Source organism: Talpa occidentalis, unplaced genomic scaffold (assembly GCF_014898055.3).
Source record: "Talpa occidentalis isolate TD23 unplaced genomic scaffold, MPIMG_talOcc4v2.1 talOcc4.14, whole genome shotgun sequence".
Taxonomy (NCBI): Eukaryota; Metazoa; Chordata; class Mammalia; order Eulipotyphla; family Talpidae; genus Talpa; species Talpa occidentalis.
Genome location: NW_023601433.1, coordinates 35,908,540 through 35,929,174, shown reverse-complemented (window position 1 = coordinate 35,929,174; position 20,635 = coordinate 35,908,540). Strand labels below are relative to the sequence as shown.

Here is a 20,635-nt window from a genome sequence, read left to right as displayed (position 1 = left end):
AAGTGTGTGAATATGATTTTATTTTTCCTTTGCCCATATACTTGACTGCTAATTTGACCAGCTAAGAAATTCTAGGTTTTGTTTTGTTCTCAAGATTTATTGTTACTTATTTATGCATACAGAACTGGGGTGTAGGCCAGAGGTGGGCTAGAGGATTCATCAGAGACATAATGTATAGCAGAACAGATGGACCTACTGAAATACACTGATGAGGGAAGCAGTTGGTGAGATGGGAGAGGTCTGCCACGCCCTGTGGGTATCTCCCAGGCCTGCCGGGATCTCACCCGGCAGAGGCTAAGAGATTGCAGAGGCTGCAGACCACTTCACAGCGCTGTATTCAACCGCCTGCACCACCAGGGAGGCTCCAAGAAATTCTAGGTTTTGAGTAACTTTCTCCAGGGTTTGAAATAGCTAAAATTATTTCCAGCTTTCATGATTGCACGAGGCAGTCAATGTCCGGGTGCTTAGACAATGGTAAAATTTGCTTTTATGTCGATGTTACAAACATATACATATATGTTTACAAATAAATTGCATCAAATATTTAATATTATTTTTCAATTTTTTTCAGACAATGAATGATTTTGACTATTTGAAACTGCTAGGTAAAGGCACTTTTGGAAAAGTTATTTTGGTTCGAGAAAAAGCAAGTGGGAAATATTATGCTATGAAGATTCTGAAGAAAGAAGTTATTATTGCAAAGGTAACTGATAACTAGAGATTACTAAAATTTTTGTTTACAGCGCACAAACACTTATATACTCATACATGCATTTGATTAAAATATAGAAATTCTATTAAATATGCTAAATGTTGATTGTACTTTTATAGTAATCTGTATTTTAATGTTTATAATATTACAACATTCAAAAAGCTTCTAATATCATATGAATATTATATACTGAACTATTTTATTCCCTTGAAGAGATAGAGGTATTTATTTCAATGTTTGTATGTTTGCATGACTGTTTTTACTATATAAAACTATATACTATATACTATATAATTATTACACTAGTATTGTTTTTAAAGTTTCCCCCCAACTTTCTGAATTTCTTATTTCCTATTATTAAATTAAAGTGATTGGGATAGTATAGATGATTTTTTACCTTTTGATTATACAACTTTTGACGTTGGATGGAAAGGCAACCTTAGAGATTTAAACATAATAAATGAAATTATAGCCTTTGAAATTATTTCAGGACAAGAAATTTTAATTCTCACATCCATAACTTTATTCAGTTTATACTGATAGAAATAATTAACATCTTAATAATGTCACTTTTTAGTTTGGAGTTGAATCCCAATTACCTCAGTCAACAAATATGAGATATGTTACAAATTGGTCGAGGCTTTATATCTTAATTAACTACTTTTACTTTCAGTCATGTGCAAGTATAATTTCCTCATGTGGATTGTGTTGCTTCACACATTTTGTGAAGCTGTGCTCCCCCTGTTTTTCTTCATTTGTTTCAGTCTTACTCCTTCAAGTCATTGTCTGATACTGAAAATAATGTTGTCCTTAGAGTCATAGAGGTTTAGGTTCATATTCCAGCTTTGCGTCTTAACCACCTAGTGACATTTACATTAAATTTTGGGGGGAGTATTTCTTCCATAGGTACATATTAAGATTTTTTTGTGGGGGAGATGGAGGGTAGGATCTTATTTTTTTATCATAATAGCTTCGAGGAAAACATAGTTCCATTCCATTTTTTTCTTTTATGTATTAGCCTTACTTGGGTCCTGTTTTATCTCACTAATTATACGTTTTTGAGTAACTGTACAAAACTGGGTATATTTCACAAATGAATGGGATAGGCTAATAATAGTTCCTTTCTTTTTTCCATACGAATCCATGTATAAGCTTCTTAAATGAAAATAGGTGTCATAATTTAATGATTAACAGTTTGATATTTAGAGTCAGACAAGCCAAGCCCAAGGATTTGAATCCTGATATGTCCTTCTCAGAGTACCTTATCCAGGATTAAATGATGTCCATATATCTTATTACTATTGTTGTTTACAATGATCACTTGATTAAGGTATTGTTTGCCAGGTTTCCCCACTGTATGTTTACTATTCCCCCCTTTGTAACTAGTAAATACTTTGAGGAATACTTTTGAGTTTGTACAAATTTTTTTTCTTAAACTTTTACTAATGGTGATTTTCTGTTTCTATCGTTCTTTATACATTTATTTTTAGTCTAATTAAGGTTTGCCATTTTTTTCAGTCTTCTCAAAGAATTAGGTTTTGGTTTCACTAGTTTTCTCTGTTTTTCTGCACTCTATCTCTGTTTCCTCCCTTCTGCTAGCTGTAGGTTTAGTTTGTTCTCTTTCTCTTGTTCCTTAAGTTGCAAGGTTAGTTTGTAGATTTGAGGTCTTCCTACATTTTTATATAAGTAAGCATATAAGATTGTAATTTCTCCCTTAGCACTGCTTTCACGATGTCCCATAAAATTTGATTTTCTGTGCTTAGTTTTTATTCAGTATTTTCTATTTCAATTCCCCTTGTGGCTTCTTTGATCCATTGGTTATTTTAGAATCTGTGTTGAATTTTCACAAACTCGTGAATTTTCCAGTTTTCCTTCAGTATTTGTTTTTTTTTTTTTAACTATGTGTCTAACTTATTTTTTAAATAATAAATTTTATTTTTATATTCCCCATACATTTGCAATCCCCCCATTCTGACCCCAATCCCTCCGCTCCCACCCCCCACTCCCCAAAAACTGTCTCTGGTTCATAGTTTTTTGGTGATTTTGATTTTCATTTTCTTACAGTTTTTCATTTTCCTGGTCCCTTATTTAAGTATTCTAGATTCCTGCTATGAGTGAGACCATCTGGTATTTTTCTTTTTCTTTCTGGCTTATTTCGCTGAGCATGATTCCTTCCAGTGCCATCCATGTTGCTGCAAATTGCATGTGTTTATCTTTTTGGAATGCTGAGTAATATTCCATGGTATATATGTACCACATCTTCTTGATCCAGTCATCTATTTTGGGGCATTTGGGCTGTTTCCAAAGCTTAGCTATTGTAAATAGAGCTGTTATAAACATAGGGGTGCAGGTGTTCTTTGGAATTGATGTTTCTGTGTCCTTTGGGTAAATACCTAGGAGTGGAATTGCTGGATCATATGGAAGCTCTATGTTTAGTAGGTCCAGAAATCTCCACACAGCTCTCCATAGTGGTTGGACCAGTTTGCACTCCCACCAACAGTGCAGAAGAATTCCTTTTTCTCCACACCCTTGCCAACATTTGTTGTTGCTAGATTTTTTAATATGTGCCATTCTCACTGGTGTAAGATGGTATCTCATGGTAGTTGTGATTTGCATTTCCCTGATTACAAGTGATGTTGAACATTTTTTCATATGCCTGTTGGCCATTTCCACTTCCTCTTCAGAGAAGTTTCTTTTTAGCTCTTCTGCCCATTTTTTGACTGGATTATTCTCTTTGTTGTGGTTGAGTCTCATCAGCTCTTTGTAGATTTGTGTGATCAGTCCTTTATCATTAGTGTTGGGTGCATAAATGTTCTCCCAGTTGGTGGGGTTTCTCTTTGTTTTTGTTATTGTCTCTTTTGCTGTGTAGAAGCTCTTTAATTTGATGTAGTCTCAGTTGTTTATCTTTGCCTTCACTATCACTGCTTTGGGTGATGTGTCTGTAAAGATGTCTTTGATGTGCATATCATGTAGTGTTTCGCCTATATTTCCTTCTATGTATTTTATGGTTTCAGGTCTTATGTCTAGTACTTTAATCCATTTTGAGTTGATTTTTGTATATGGTGTGAGGTAGTGGTCAAGCTTCATTCTTTTGCATGTAGCGACCCAGTTTTCCCAGCACCATTTATTGAACAAACTTTCTTTGCTCCAATGCATAGTCTTTGCTCCTTTGTCAAAGATTAGTTGATCATAAATCTGTGGGTTTATTTCTGGATTTTCTATTCGATTCCATTGGTCTGTTTGTCTGTTCTTGTTCCAATACCATGCAGTTTTGATGATTATGGCTTTGTAGTATAGTTTGCAGTCTGGGAGTGTGATGCCTCCATTCCCTTCTTTTTTTTTTCAGGAGAGCTTTGCTATTCGGGGTTTTTTGTGATTCCATATGAATTTCATCAATAATTGTTCTATTTCTTTGAAGAATGACATTGAGATTTTGATTGGAAAAGCATTGAATCTGTATATTGCTTTTGGTAGGATGGCCATTTTAATAATGTTTATTCTTCCAATCCATGAGCAGGGGATGTCTTTCCATTTCTTTGTGTCTTCTTCTATTTCTTTTAACAGTGTTTTATAGTTTTCTTTGTATAGGTCCTTTACCTCTTTTGTTAGATTTATTCCCAAATATTTGATTTTTTTTTTTGTTTCGATAATAAAAGGGATGGGTTTTTTTATTTCTTCTTCTTCAGATTTATTGTTTGTGTATAGGAAGGCTACTGACTTTTGCGTGTTGATTTTGTATCCTGCCACTTTACTGAACTGATTGATGAATTGAATTAGTTTTTCTGTGGAGTTTTTGGGGTTCTCTATGTATATTATCTTATCATCTGCAAATAGTGATAGTTTGACTTCTTCTTTTCGTATTTGGATTCCTTGTATGTCTTTCTCTTGTCTTATTGCTCTGGCTAGGACATCCAGTATTATATTGAAAAGCAGTGGTGAGAGTGGACATCCTTGTCTTGTTCCAGATCTTAATGGAATTGCTTTCAGCTTTTCACCATTGAGAATGTTACTGGCTGTTGGCTTGTCATAGATGGCCTTTATGATGTTGAGGTACGTTCCTTGTATCCCAAGAATTTCAAGGGCTTTTATCATGAATGGGTGTTGCACTTTGTCGAAAGCTTTCTCAGCATCTATTGATATTATCATATGGTTTTTATATTTCTTTTTGTTGATGTGTTGGATAATGTCGATTGATTTTCGGATGTTAAACCATCCTTGTGTCCCTGGCATGAATCCTACTTGGTCGTGGTGAATTATCTTATGGATACATTGTTGGATTCTGATAGCTAAAATTTTATTGAGGATTTTTGCATCAGTGCTCATTAGGGAGATTGGCCTGTAGTTTTCCTTTTTTGTGTTGTCCTTGTTCAGTTTTGGTATTAGTGTAATGTTGGCTTCATTCTTCACATTTGGGAAGTTCTCTTCAATTATCTCTTTGAATATTTTCTCTGTTCCTACATCTTTCTCCTCTCCTTCTGGTATTCCTATAACTCTTATATTTCCTTTCCTCATGGAGTCAGATAGTTCCCGAAGTCTTTCTTCGTTCTTTTTCCTTCGTACTTCTCTTTCCTTTTCTGTTTTGGTTATTTTTATTTCTGTGTCTTCAAGAGTACTTATTTGTTCTTCCATTTCATCTATTCTGCTTTCATTGCGTTTCCCAGAGTTCTTTAGTTCCTCCATTAATTCTTTGATCTCCTGCGTTTCTTTTGCTTCCCTCTTTAGGGACTCAATTTCACTCTTCTGACCATTGTTTTCCCTCTTTAGGGACTCAATTTCCTTCTTCTGATCATTGTTTTCCTTTATGAGTTCTGTCATTTTTTTTAATCACGGCAATTTTAAATTCTCTCTCTGGAAGGTTCAGAAGTTCTTCCAAGTTACTGTCGTTGCATTTTGGGGGAAGGTTTTCTTTTTGTGGTGTGCTTTTTTCCGGAGTAGTTGTTAGGTTCCGTGTGGTTCTTCTATTCCCAACTGTCTGTTTTCTAATTTGTCGTATGCATTGGGACACTGTGTTGCTGGGACTGGCCGGCAGCTTGGGTTAGCTTCTCTGCTCCCCTCTGGCTCCTCCAGGAGCCATCGTTTGGTTTCAAGCAGTCTTTACTGAAGAAAGGTCCCTGTTCTAAAATGCCGATGTGGGGACACACTCCCCTGTGCACTTGGTCTGCCCCGGCGGTGGGTTCCTGCTCCTTCTCTGGGTTTGGACTGCAGGCCAGAAGGGCCCTAGCGTGGCAGAGCTTCCCCGCTCACCTCTGGCTCCTGAGGGAGCCTTCTGCAGGCAGTCATTACTGAAGAAATGTCCCTGTTCTAAAGTGGCAATGTGAGACGCACTCCTTGCGCGCCCGGTCTGCCCTGGCCATGGGTGTCCCCTCCCCCTTTGGGCTCAGACTGCTGGTCTGAAGGGGCCTGGGGTGTGCTAACTTCCCAGCTGGCCAAGCCGCTTTCAAGCAGACTTTTCTGAAGAAAGGTGTTAGTGACTATTTTTCTGGTTGCTAGGTGGCGCCAGAGATCTCTCCTATTGTTCTTGGGGAGCTGCCTTTTTCACCCCGTGGGACAGGGAACAGAGTGGGAATGGTAGGGAAAACCTCAACGGCTTTGGGGTGCTGTGTCTGCCTTGTGTCCCACCGACGTGGAGGAGCCACACCCCGAATTTCGTGCCCTGGGTCTCAGTTCCAGGACGTGGGCTGTAGCCCAGTTCAGTGGCTGCCGGAATGGTGCCTTTTGCACCCCGCTCCAGTGTCCGGGTGCCTGTTTCCTGATTACTCAGTGAGGGACTTTCACCTCAGTGAGGGCCCCCGCCCGTCTCCCCGCAAGCCTAGGTCGCAGGAGCGGGGACCTGGGCAGCCACATCCAGGTTTGCTTTTCAAGCCTGCCGCTTTTCTGCGCAAGCTTACCAGCCAGCCCAGGGCTGTGTGCAGGTCTCCAGAGTCTCTTTGTTCTCTAATGGTGCCTGGAGCCATTTCCTCACTGCTGCAGCGAATCCTGCAGGGTTCTCCACAGCTCCTGTTCACGGGGTGTGGTGGCTGAAATAGTTCCTTTCCACTCCCAGTCCCGCTTGATGCGTAGTTTGTTCTTGTTGGTCGTTTTAGTTTGTTTTTTTTCCTCCTTTCTGCTGGTCGGAGAGGGCAGACTCTGTGGGTGGGGGAGGGGAGCAGGGTTCTGCGCTTTCCTCCCTTCTAGTCCTCTTTTATGGCAACTTTCTTCTTCGGGTAGTTTGCTGGAGTCGTCCGTTTATCTTCCGTGTCCCAGTTCTCACTGGGACCTGCCGCTTTTCCTCCCTATTAACTTTTTTTAATGGGAGATCTTACTCGCAGAGTCTCCTCGCTGCCATGTTGCTCCACCCTCTGTCCCAGTATTTGATTTCTGACTTAATTCCAATGTGGTTAGAGAATTTACTTTGTATTATATTTATCTTTGTAAGAGTAGTAAGACTTAGTTTGTGGCTTAATATATGCTGTATCCTGAAGAATGTTCCATGTACACTTCAGAAGAATGTAGTGTGTTCTGTGTGTCCTTGCAAACTAATTGGTTTATTTTGTTAAATCCTCTGTTCCCTTACTTATTTTCTGTTTTTTTTTTCTCCCATCCCATTTAAAGCATGATATCGAAGTCTTCTACTGTTACTGTAAATCTGTCTGTTTCTTTTGTCAGTTCTGTCCATTTCTTGCTCCATATATTTTGGTGGTCTTTTATTAGCTATATAAGTGGTTATAATTGTTATTTCTTCTTGTATATGAACCTTTTATTAGTATAATATAGTAAACATATAATATCCTTTTATGTCTTTTGCTCTCAGGTATTATTTGCACAGGCTAATTTTTCCATCCTTTCATTTCAACATATTTGTGTCATTTGGATCTAAGTTGAGTCTCTTGTAGATCTCATTTATCAATAGTTGTATCTTTTTTTAGCCCTTTCTGCCAAGTTTTTACCATTTGTTCATAGAGTTTAACTCAGAATTAAAGCAAATATTAATAAAGAGGAAACTTTTGTCACTTTGCTATTTATTTCCTATATGTTTCATAGTATTTATGTCCATTCTTGCTTGCATTACTGTCTAATTCTATGGGTATTTTTAAAGATTTATTTATTCATGCATACAAGAACTGGGGTATAAGCCAGAGGTGTGGGGGGTGAGAGGATTCACCAGAGAGAGTGGGGAGCAGAAATGCACTCCTATCCCCTTCCTCCCGGATACCACCATTCCATTGCCAGAATTTGTTTGTTTCTGTTTTGTTCAGTTTGTTCATTTGTTTTGCTTTTTATCTTCCATATGGAATCATACAGGTATTTGTCTTTTTTGTTTAAATTATTTCCTTAGCATAATACTCTCCAGGTCCATCCATGTTGTTGCAAATGGCAAGATTTCATCTTTTTTATAGCCTAATAGTTTTCTTGTGTGTGTGTGTGTGTGTGTGTGTTTAATCACATCTTCTTTATCCATTCATGTATCAACGGGCAGTTAGGTTGTTTCTGTATCTTGGATATTATGAATAACACTGCAGTGAGCATAGGGGCATGTATATTTTTTCAAATTAGTATATTCATATTTTTCAGATAAATACTCATAGGTAGGATAGCTGGATCAAATGGTGATTATATTCTTGATTTTTTGAGAATTCCCTATACTGGTTTCGATAGTGGATGTACCAATTTGCATTCCCACTGACAACTTATGAGGTGATTTCCCTTATCTTTACTTTGTCACCACATTGGTTGTTTCTGGTTTTTGTGATAATAACCCTTCTAACTGGTATTTGCATTTTCTTAGCAGTATGTGGTAACTAACATCTTTTGCTGTTTAACATCAGTATAAGTCTTCTATGGTAAAAGTCTGTTTCAGTCTTCTGCCAATTTTTTAATCAGGTTGATTGCTTTTTGTTGAAATGTATGAGTTGTTAATATATTTTGCCTGTTAACCCCTTTTCAGATGGCTTACAGAACCTTCTCTCATTCAGTAGGTTACCATTTTGTTTTGATAATGGTTTATTTTGCTGTGCAGATGTTTAGTTTGATGTAGTCCCATTTGTTTATTTTTTGCTTGCTTCTCTCCTACCATTGCAGTTGACTCACCACAGATATTTCTGAAGCCAATGTCAAGGAACTTACTGTCTGTGCTTCCTTTTATGTGTTTGTAGTTTCAAGTCTATAAACCATTTTGGGGTTATTTTTATATATAGTATAAGATAGTAGCCTTATTTCTTTTTTTTGCAGATGTAGATGTCCAGTTTCAATTACAGAATTTTTGGATAGAATCTCCTTTCTCCATGTATATCCTGAGCTCTTTTGTTATAAAATTAACTGACCATATATACATGGGTTTATTTCTGGTCTCCCATTTCGTTGAGCTATATGTCATTTTTTTACCCTCTATTATATTATTTTGATTAATATAGTGTTGTTGTAATATAATTTTAAAAAAGGAAATATGTCCAGCTTTGTTCCTTTTTTTTTCCCCCAGCTCATGATTGCTTTGGTTATTCCTAGGGTCTTTTATGTTTCCATAAACATTTTAGGATTTTTGTTCTTTTTTTAAAAAAATACCGTTTGAATTTGAGGGATCTGACTAAATTTGTACATTGCTTTGGGTAGCAGGGACATTATAACAACATTGATTTTTTTCAATCCTTTCTTTGGTTTCATTCATTAAGATCTTATATTTTCAGTGTAATACGTCTTTCCCCATCTCGGTAAAATGTATTCCTAGGTATTTCATTCTTTTTGATACAGTTGTAAATGGGATTGCTGTCTTAAATATCTTTTTTAGATATTTTGTAAAATATCTTTTTTAGATATTTTGTAACTAGTGTAGATAAATGCAGCTGAATTTTGTATATTGATTTTTGTGTCCTGAAACTTTGCTGAATTTATTAGTTCTGACAGATTTTTTAAAATAAATTTCTTAGGATTTCCTCTATATAATATCATGTCAGCTGAAAATAGAAACAGATTTACTTCATTCTTTATAATATAAATGACTTTTATTTCTTTTTCTAGCTTAATTGTTCAGTGTAGGACTTCCAATACTCAGGTGAATAAAAGTGCTAAGAATGGACATCCTTTTCTTGTTCCTGATGTTAGAGGAGAAACTTTCAAATTTTTGTCATTGTGTATGATGTTAGTTGTGTTGTTGTCATATATGGTCTTTATTATTTTGAAGTACCTTTTCTCTGTACACACCTTTTTGAGAATTTTATTTTTATTTTATTTAATAACTTTCTTACATTGTTGTTTATTTTGTACAATATTTTATTTCTCTGTTCATGTGTAGTTCTCATAAATCTCCTACCACATCACCTGTGAACCATCACATGGTTCCTTGTGCTCTTCCCTACCTTATTTTGACCCATGTCTTTCTCTCACCTGCTGTATGCCTCAGATGTATAGCTTACCTGCAATTTTTGTCTCTTTTTTTCTGACCCTTTGTTCGGATTCCCTATATCCCTCTTATAAGTGAAACCATCCAATATTTTTCTTTTTCTTTCTGACTTACATCTTTAATCATAAATGAATGTTGAATTTTGTCATTTTTTTCTGCATCTATTGTGATTCTCTTGTGATTTTTACCCTTAATTTTGTTAATGTTTTATATCCTGTTGACTGATTTGTACATGTTGAACCTTGCATCCCTGGAATAAATCCCATTTGGCCCTGATGTATGATCCTTTGAATGTATTGTTTAATTGGTTTGCTGTTTTATTTTTATATTTAAAGGGCAGGTTTATTAGGAAAAGGGGAAGGAAAATAAAGTACACTTGCATAGACACAAGTGGGCAGGAAGAGCTGTCCCAGAAAGGACCAGTTTGCTAAGAGAGGCCTGCATGATTGCAGGCAGGTGGTCTTGACAGGTCACGGGCAGCAGGAAAGGCTGCTAACCTATAAAGAGAGAGAGCTGGTGAAAGGAGGCGCCTGCATAGTCACAGGTGGGCAGTGGGATTGATGCTGGTTTGCTGTTATTTTTTTGATGATTTTTGAACTGAGTTCTTTAGGCCTGTAATTTTCTTGTGGTATCCTTGGTTTTTATTTATTTATTTATTTATTTAATCAGGGTAATGCTGACACTGTATGGTGAGTTTGGAAGTGTTTCCTCCTTTTCTATTTTTTGGAAATTTTAGAAGTGTTACTACTAATTTTTTAAGGATTTATTTATTTATGCATACAAGAACTGGGGTATAGGCCAGAGGTGTGAGAGGGTGAGAGGATTCACCAGAGACACAGTGGGGAACAGAACAGGCAGACTGACTGAAATACACTGCTGAGGGGAGCAGCAGGCGAGACAGGTGAGGTCTGCTGTGCCATGTGGGTTATTCCCTGGCCGGCCAGGGATTGAACTCATGCTGCAGAGGCTGTGCAACTTCATAGGTTGTGTCTTAACCCCTTGTACCACCAGGGAGGCCCATTAATAATTCTTGAAGGTCTGGTAGAATTACTACTGAAACCATATGGTTCTGAACTTTTGTCTTTTGTGAGGTTTGTTATTACTAGGAGGTTTTAATGATTCTAGAGATCACATTCTTCCTCCCCTCCAAGTTTTGTTGGAATCATACTAAAATGTGAACTTACAGTTTTGCTTTTTCTGAGCCTGTGACTTTTCCTTGACATGCACAGTGAGTGCCTAAATTCCTTTTTACGTATGTTACTTTTTAGTGCCATAGTACATAAATGTCTGGTTACAAGCAGGGGGAAAGAAAAAAAATAAACAAGGAAGAAATCCTTGGAAGGCATTTGTTGGAGAGGGATGAGCTTTCAGTAACAGCCATCTCCCTGTATATCTGCATGTCTTGATTAAAAGCAGTAGCCAATGATGAGAACATAGATACCCCTTATTTGAAAAACAGGTTCTAATTATCCTCTCTGGTTCTCACAAACTGTGCTCAAACTGTATTAGGAATCCACCAATGAATGCCCATTACAGGGATGGATGGAGGATGGAGAGCCACAAACCTGTAAAAAGCTGTAATTTACTGCAACTTATCATTCAAGTCTTGCCCTGGATGTCAAAAGCCTTTAATATACTCCAGAACTGCAGAATTGTTAAGTCATTTGGTTTCTGCCAATTGTTGTCTGTGTTTGGGATGCAGATTCCTGGCGTTTCCTACTTTTACATAGTTTTTTTTTTTTTTCCTTCACTTAATTATTCCTTTATGTATATTAGTATAGAATCATGGATATTTATTTTATTCTACAAATAAAAATCCCCTATTCTAATTTTAGCCATTTGGAGTTCATTAGGTTGTCTCTATATGCTTTTGATATACTTCACTACTCCTTACCTTTTGATACCACAAGATTAATTTTTTAAAGATTTTTTATTTATGCATATAAGAACTGGGGTACAAGCCAGATATGTGGGGGGTGAGAGGACTCACCAGAGAGAGTTGGGAGCAGAACAGACAGATTTACTGAAATACACTGCTGAGGGGAGCAGTGGGTGAGACAGAAGAGGTCTGCTGTGCCACGTGGGTTGCTCCCTGGCTGGCTGGAAGTAGAACTCCTACTGCAGTGGCTGGTGATAGCTTGATAGTACTGTCTTTAACCCCTGAGCCACTAGGGAGACCCTGGACACCACAAGATTCTTTCTGGTCTTACTATATTTTTCCCCACTCCATCCTTGGATTCAGAATTTCTCCTGCTTTGAATTCCTTATATTTTACAGTAATAGAAATATTATGATTTCATGGACATTGAGATCACCTGGGATAGTAGTAACAGGGTAGAATATACCACAGTCTAGATCAGGGAAAAGAAAGGAATGTTGCTGAAGTGGGAGTTTTTCTACCTGGTAAAACTCCGTAGATTTCTGATCCCTTTTTTTGATTTCTCTCATTCTGAATGGGAATGTCTATCTTATGCCTGTCACATCATTATATTTTAGAAGCAGATAATTTGTTTTCTGGCTTAAGAGATTCACGGATATAGAGGAATTTTGTCCTGGAATGTATCATAAGCACTATCTCTCCCACATTCCTAATTTTGGTGATGAGATTTACATTTTTGAGCTGATACTTGAATTATATTGTAAACTTAAAGCTGCTAGAATAATGATTGAAGATTTTGTGGCAAGTTGAGATGGGTAGGTGTGTTTTATGTAAGAGCCAAAAGTGAAATTTGGGACTCTAAAATTGAATTGTTATGGGTTGAATTATGACCCTTCCTGAAAGACATTATGTCATACACCCTATTCTTAGAACCTGTTAAATATTCCCTTATTTGGAAAAAAGGATATTTGAAGATACCAAGCTAAAAATCTTGAGATAAGATTGTGTTCAGTGGGGCCTCCCCAGTGGGGCAGCAGTTGAGTGCTGGGCTGCGAAGCTGCGAGCAGCCTCTGCAGCGCCAGTTCAATCCCCGGCCCCTGGTGAGGGTCCCACATGGCGTGCAGATCTCCCCTCCTGTGCCTGCTGCTCCCCTCAGCAGTGTAACTTCATCAGTCTGCCTGTTCTGCTCCCCACTCTGACTCTGGTGAATTCTCTCACCCTCCTGCACTTCTGACTGTACCTGGTGCTTATATAAATAAATAAATCTATAAAAAAATAAGATTGTCTTTAGTTATCCAAATAGGCTTAGCCAATTGCAGGTGTTTGTCATTAAAATAAGACAGAGGTAAATTTGATCCACAAGGAGGAGAAAGAGAAGGTGATGCAGAAATTGATGTGACTTTAAGACAAGGAGCTACTGGCAGGCATCAGGATCTAAGTGATAAGCATTAAATAAGTTCTTCCCTCAGATCCCCAGGAGGGAACACACTTTTGCCAAACCTTATTTTAGAGTTCTGGTCTCCAGAACTGAGAGAGAATGTTTCTGTTGTTCTGAACCCTGAAGTTTGTGGTAATTCATTACAGCAGTCACAGCAAACTAATGCAATCAAGTACCCCAAAAAGGAACTTTTCTATCTTTTTAAAGAATATGCAAAATCATTCTGACTATAGTAATAGTACAACCAACTATTCCTTCCTTACTTCATTCATATTCAGATGTGGTTACATAGCTACAGAACTAGTGAACATCTTGACCACTTAATAATGCTGCTATATTCACTGTTAATAACAATTTTTCTACATGGGGTGAAGATACAAGCCATTCCACTGGCTCTTGGGAATTTTGGCATAATGGTTTAAAAGCATGGGTACAACTTCTTGCTAAGGTAACAGCCCTGCTGCCAGCCCCCATAATTATAGTCCAGGTTCCAGTATCACTGAATCAGGTTAAAAAAAAAAGTTGTAAAGATGTTAGAAAGAATTGTAAATCATACAGTATCTTTTCCCACCTTTTCCTATGTCCTCCTGAAAAATGGAGGAATCTGCCAAATGGGGACTCAGCTTCCTCTTTGTGATCAGCGTGGGCACTTGTGAAGGCACAAGTACCAACTCTTCATCATGTCTTTATCTCCCCCATTTTAAGTAATATTTCGTTTCCCCATTCCATTTCTTTATCAGATTATTGCTCTGAGGATATGTGCAAAGTGAATTTCCAGATTCACAATACCTCTTTTTTCGTGCTTTTATACTGTGGACTGTAAAACATTTTCCTTAGTCCAATCCCATGTAACTTGTATGGTATAATGTGTATGGTAAATTAGTATGGTATAATGTGTTCCAATCTTGTAAATAGTCCTTTGAACTTTTATCTAGCATTGAGTATGCAAAGGCCAGCCAGAGCAAGTGTCTGTCTCTGTCAGGGCCCATTTATAACTCCTGGAGAATACTGGTAGTGGTCCAGTATGTGCAAGGGGAGGGGATTTCTTCCCAGGGAATCTGCCTGTAGTCAACTGCACTCTCTCTCTATTTGGTAGCTTGGGTGATTCTGCCTGACATTTTGTGTAATAGGGTATAAAAGGAATATGTTGACAGTCAACAGATCTCTGCATTGCTGCAGTTCTCTCATGTGTAGTGAATTTATGAACCCAGGTGACCTTCTCAAGCAAGCAGTCTATGATGCCCCCTTGATGATTCTAATTTTTTGATCCTCGAAGTTCTTCTGATAGCTATCACCATGTCCTGCTTTAATGTACCACTTAAATTCCCATAATGATTTTCATACTACTGTGCCTCATTAATAATCCAGCCCTTTAATAGTGTAGTTTCCATTGCCCATCAGCCTGACCATATAGCAGGGCAGCTACTGCTCAATCATCAGTTTACACCTCAGTACACCTGAACATTGTTGTTTAGCATATCTACTAGCACTGTAAAGAAATGGTATGCACTTGAGCCCCTGAGCGGATTTGATATTCTTTTCTTTAATCAGAGTTTTATGTCATTCATCAGTGTGGTTGTCTTCCAAGAAGGATGCTATCTTTAAACTGCCATCAGTAATCTTTTTGTTGGTCACTTGAAAACTATTCATAGAATACTGTCCAATGAACAGTAGACTGTAGTAATAGGATTTAGCAGCTTCTCAAGTAATTCCAAAATTGGCTTAGAAATTACCTGCTTCTGAATACAATGAATAAATCCTTGAATTCCTCCTTGACCAGTACTGGTGCCCATATCAATACCATGTTCAACCAATTTCCATTTTATTATAGGCTCTGCTAGGCTCTTCCTTTCTTCTTAAAGTGTTTTTCTGATATTATTCAACACATATAAGAATTTCTGGTTTCAAGATTATGTCCCTTAGTCATATAGGAGGACTCTGGTGATATGAAGTCAAAATCTTCAGGGTCATCTTTGCCTCCCAATTTTTCATTCCTTCAAATTAGCAGAATATATTAGGGTAGGTTTTTTTCAGTGTTGGTGGCTCGCAAAGATTCCCTTTAGTACATTTAACCTCTAATAGTGCTGCATAAAGGCATTTATGTCAACTACCAACAATGTTCCTTTTATTCATCTTGTTTCTTAGTAACATTTGTAAATTGTCTTGTTACCAGAATAACTCCTTTTCAACATCCCTTTTCCTTTCCCCACACTTTTGAATCATTCACATTTTCTTTAGCATCTATAAGACTGATCTGAAGATGCTGAGACAAAAAAATTTGATATGACTTCTTGGATCATTGCTTGACTTTAGAGTAGTAGGTTGCATGGAACACCTGTGTTAAAAGGTCCCCCTTAGACATAGTTTCACAATGACCTGAAAAGATAAAGGGCATGTTCAGTCAGTAAATATCATGATCATCTAAAACCAATTCAGCTTGACTTGCATATATAACTTACCTATCACTCACTTCATTTCAAGAGTGCTACTTGGCATTTAAAAGATGGGAAGGGTAATAAACTTTTCACAGTAAACAAACTATACAGCAGCTTTTATCCTGTCCAAAAAGTTTGCTGTCTCCTTGGGTAACAATCCTCTGGGTTTTGGGGTCAGATACAGCCATTGCGTAATTGTTCAGTAGTAGACTGTGGGTCCTATACCAGCCCCCCAAATCCCTCTCCATTCTAAATCATTCAAAGCTATTATCCCTAAATGAGTAACTCAGAATTAATTTTACCAGATACCAACACATAAATTGAGATAAGGATAAGTTATTCACACTTTATCTCTGGTTTCAATAGTGTTTATCTTTTTTTTTAAGGATTTATTTATTTATTTAAGCGCTGGGTACAGTCAGAAGCGCAGGATGGCGAGAGAATTCACCAGAGCCAGAGGGGAGAGCAGAGCAGGCAGAGCGACAAAGTACACTGCTGAGGGGAGCAGTAGGTGGCAGGAGAGGTCTGTGCGCCACGTGGGACCCTAGCCCAGTGGCCGGGGATCGAACTGGTGCCGCAGAGGCCGCAGGCAGCCCCGCAACCCAGCACTCAACTGCTGCGCCACCAGGGAGGCCCCTCAATAGTGTTTATCTTATACCCTGCCCCCTGGGCTATTTTTTTGGTGACTAGAGTCCACAGTCATGCTGCCTATTGTTTCAGCATAATGTTTCCCTTTGGCAGTAGCCAGATGTTAATGATCATACCCCAGATTAACCAAAATTCTAGCTTTTTGAATGCCAGGATTCATCCCAACAATTTCCCCTATTTTCATTTTTGCTATTATAAATACAAAATTAATGAATGAATTGTATATTACCTTGCATTATCTTCTTGTCTCTAATTTGAGCCTGTAATTTATATCCATTGACAACTTTAATGTGCAATCACTTAACATAGTTGTTGTTTCATATCATGAGTGACTTAATACCAATCCGGATATAGACATCAAGGGCTTATCATTTCTTGCCTTATCATCCTTCCTTTTCTCTAATAAAGTTTTTGCTATGTTTAATAGAGTCAGAATTGTTCTTACAAATCCTATATCTTTTTTCTCCCAACCTTGAGAAATAATTGACAAAATAAAGTATACAATATCTTGTTTTGCTATACATTGTAAAATGATTGCCATCAAAACAGTTAAAAGTTCTGTCACCTCATACAGTTAAATTTTTTCCCACATGTGTGTACTCTTTTGCATGTAAGAACTCTTAACATCTACTTTCAACTAAATAATATCTTACGCAACATTAACTATAGTCACCATGCTATATGTATTAAGCCTCAGAACTTACTTTCATATAACTTAAGTTTTGTACCCTGAGACTTAATCTTCCCATTTTCTCCTCCCTAACCCATTGACAACTACTGTTCTGTTCCCTCTTTCTATGACATCAGCTTTATTTTTATTCATTATTCATTTTATATTCATTCACTTGTTTTTTAGATTTTACATGTAAATGATACCATACAGTATTTGTGTTTCTATCTGGCTTTTATAATTTAGGATAACACCTTCCAAGTTCATCCATTTCATCCCGAATGGTAAGATTTCCTTCTTTTTTTTTTTTTTTTTTGATTGAGTAGTATTCCTCTGTGTCTTTGTTTTTATCACATTTTCCTAATTCATTCATCTGTCAGGAGCCCTTTAGGTTTTTCATATTTTTGGTTATTGTGAACAATGCTGCAGTGAACATGAGAGTATAAACATCTCTCTGAAAAATTGATGTCATTACATTTTTTAAAAGATTATTTATTTATTTTTCATTTATTTATTTATTTGTTTGTTTGTTTGTTTGTTTATATAAGCACCAGGTATAGTCAGAAGCATGGGAGGATGAGAGAATTCACCAGAGCCAGAGTGGGGAGCAGAGCAGACAGACTGACAAAGTATACTGCTGAGGGGAGCAGCAGGCGGCAGGAAAGGTCTGCACACCATGTGGGACCCTTGCCCCGCGGCTGGGGATCGAATCAGTACTGCAGAGGCTGCAGGCAGCCTTGCAACCCAGCGCTCAACCACTCCACCACCAGGGAGGCCCTGATGTCATTACTTTTTAATTTATGCACAGGAGTGGGATTTCTGAATCACACAGTATTTATTCTATTTAATTCTTTTGAGGAGCTGCCATACTGTTTTCTGTAGTAATTGTACCAATTTGCATTCAGTATATTCATTCATATATTGACCTGTAGTATCAATATATTCATTCATATATTAACCTGTACCTTTTTATAGTATCCTTTGTTGACTTTGGGTAATGCTGGCCTGGTTAAATGAATTTGGAAGTACACCCTTCTCTTGAACTTTTTGGGAGTGTTTCAGAGGAATTAGTAGTAATTCTTCTTTACAGGGTTGATACAATTCACCAGTGAAGTCCTCTGCTCCTGGTTTTTTATTTGTTCAGTGATTTATTATTAACATTCCATAATTCAGTCTTAGTAAATTGTATTTTTTTAGGAATTTGTTCATTTCTTCTGAGTTATCTAATTTGTTGGCATACAATTTTACAGTAGTCTGTTTTGATTCATTGTGTTTCTGAAAAATCAGTTGTAATGTTTCCTCCTTAACTTACATTTTAGTAGTTAATGTCTTCTATTTTTTTTTCTTAATTAGTTTCACTTAACATTAATTTTAACCCCCCATTAGTGATAATGTTCATTTGTATAGGCGTGAACCTATACCTCTAAAACAGAGACAATTTGTAAATCAATGTTTTCTTTCTTTGAAAAAGATGTCTTTATTATGAATACAAGAACTGGGGTACAGACTATAGGTGCAGGAGGTGAGAATTCACCAGAGACAGAGTGGAGAACAAAACAGGCAGACTGACTGAAAATGCACTGCTGAGGGGAACAGCGGGTGAGGAAAGGTCTGCTGGGCCATGTGGGTAGCTCCCTGGCCGGCCGGGGATTGAACTCCTGTTGCACAGGCCGTAGATAGCTTCAAAGTGCTGTGCTTAACCCTTGTGCAATCAGAGGAGCTCCAAATCAATGTTTTCTTAATAAGCAAGAGTTTTTAACAAAGAAAATATTTTTTTAATTTCCATATATTTGTGAATTTTCCAGTCCATTACCTATTATGAAGTTTTTTTGTTTTATACCATTATAGTTAGAATATATACATTGGTATAATTTCAGTCTTAAATTTGTTGAAATATATTTTGGATATAACATTCTGTTCTTGAGAATGTTCCGTATGTACTTGAGAACAATATATACTGTGATGCTAGTCAATGGAATTTATTGATTGTTCTAAAGTAATATTTTTATTATTTTCTTTCTATATGACTATCCATTTTTGAAATTGGTGTATTAAAATTCTCTGCTATTTCACATTTCAGTGTATTTTCCCCTTCACATCTTTTGATAATTGTTAATGTATATTGGTGTCTGATATTGAATGAATATATCTTTACGACTTTTATAGTTTTGTCTTTTTAATCACTTTTTCTTAGAGCCTATTTTTCTGATAAAAGTATATCCATGCCTACTTTCTTTTGTTTTTTATTATGTGGAATGTAATTCTCCATCCTATCACAATAGCAGCATGTGAATGCCCTTAAGCTTTAAGTCTCCTAGACTGCATATGGTTAGGTCTTGCTTTTTTTAAATTCATTCAATCACGCTGTATGTTTACGTACAGAATTTGAATCATTTACATTTGAGCAATTACTGTAATTTAAGTCTTAAAAATCACCATTTAGTTTCTTTCTGTTTGTTTTATAGTACCTTTGATCCTTTTTTTCTTCTTGCTCTCTTTGTTAATAGATTGTTTTTTGTAATAGCATACTTTGATTATTTTCTCCTTGTCATTTATCTAGCAGAGGTTTTTGATTTGTGATTGCTACAGCATTTATAATACACCCTACATTTTATATAGTCAATTTTAAGGTAATAACAACTTAATTTCATTGGCATAGAAAAGTTCTACACATTTTTAACTTTCATCCCCAACATTTTGTCCTGATAACCCAATTCAAAACTTTTTATATTGTGTATTCAACAAAATATTTTAGCTATAGTGTTTTAAACATTCTCCTCTTTCAACCTAGAGATCAAAATGATACACACATTACCATTGTGTTATTAGAGTGTTTTGAAATTGACTATATTTAGCTTAACTGGATAATTTTATACTGTGTAATTAATTAGCATACTAGTTACTAGTTAGCATCATGTTACTAGTTAGCATCCATTTATTTTCAGCTTATAGAACTCCCTTTGACATTTCATGTAAGGTAGACTAGATATGATAAATTCCCTCATTTCAATTTTTTGGGGGAAATTTATTGCTCCATTTTTTTTGAAGGACAGTTTTGCTGGGTAAAATATTCTCAGTTGGCAAATTTTTTCATTCAGCATGTTAAATATCTCCCATCTCACTCTCCTCCAGCTGTAAAGTTTCTGAGAAATCTGCTAATAACTTTTTTGGGTTTGTCTTTTATGTGATGAACACATATTCTCTTTTTGTCTTAAAATTTTTGAGCTTAATTATAACATCTCAGTAAAGATTTCTTTTTGTTGATTGTGTTTGGGGATCATTGTGCTTCTTGATATGTTAGATAGACATATCATACCCAGTTTGGGGGATTTTCCAAGCATTATTTCTTTAAGTGACTTCTTATCCTTTCACTTGGTTGTTTCCTATAACGTGACTATTGTTTCATTTTGTGTTTTTCCATAACTTACATGGGCCTTCTTCACTCATTTCATTCTTAAATCTGTTTTCTCCTCTGACTGG

General features: G+C 36.7%; 1 protein-coding gene across 11 annotated transcripts in view; it reads left to right on the top strand.

Annotated features, from left to right (window-relative positions):
• AKT3 (AKT serine/threonine kinase 3) overlaps nucleotides 1-20,635 on the top strand; it is a 330,364-nt gene that overhangs the window by 179,939 nt on the left and 129,790 nt on the right. For all 11 annotated transcript variants that reach the window (XR_008551764.1, XM_054694944.1, XM_054694942.1 and 8 more), the window contains one exon: nucleotides 572-703. Coding sequence is in view for 10 of the 11 variants with exons in the window: in XM_054694944.1 (XP_054550919.1) it covers nucleotides 572-703 (132 nt within the window). In the remaining variant the exon portion in view is untranslated. The remainder of the gene's footprint in view (nucleotides 1-571; nucleotides 704-20,635) is intronic.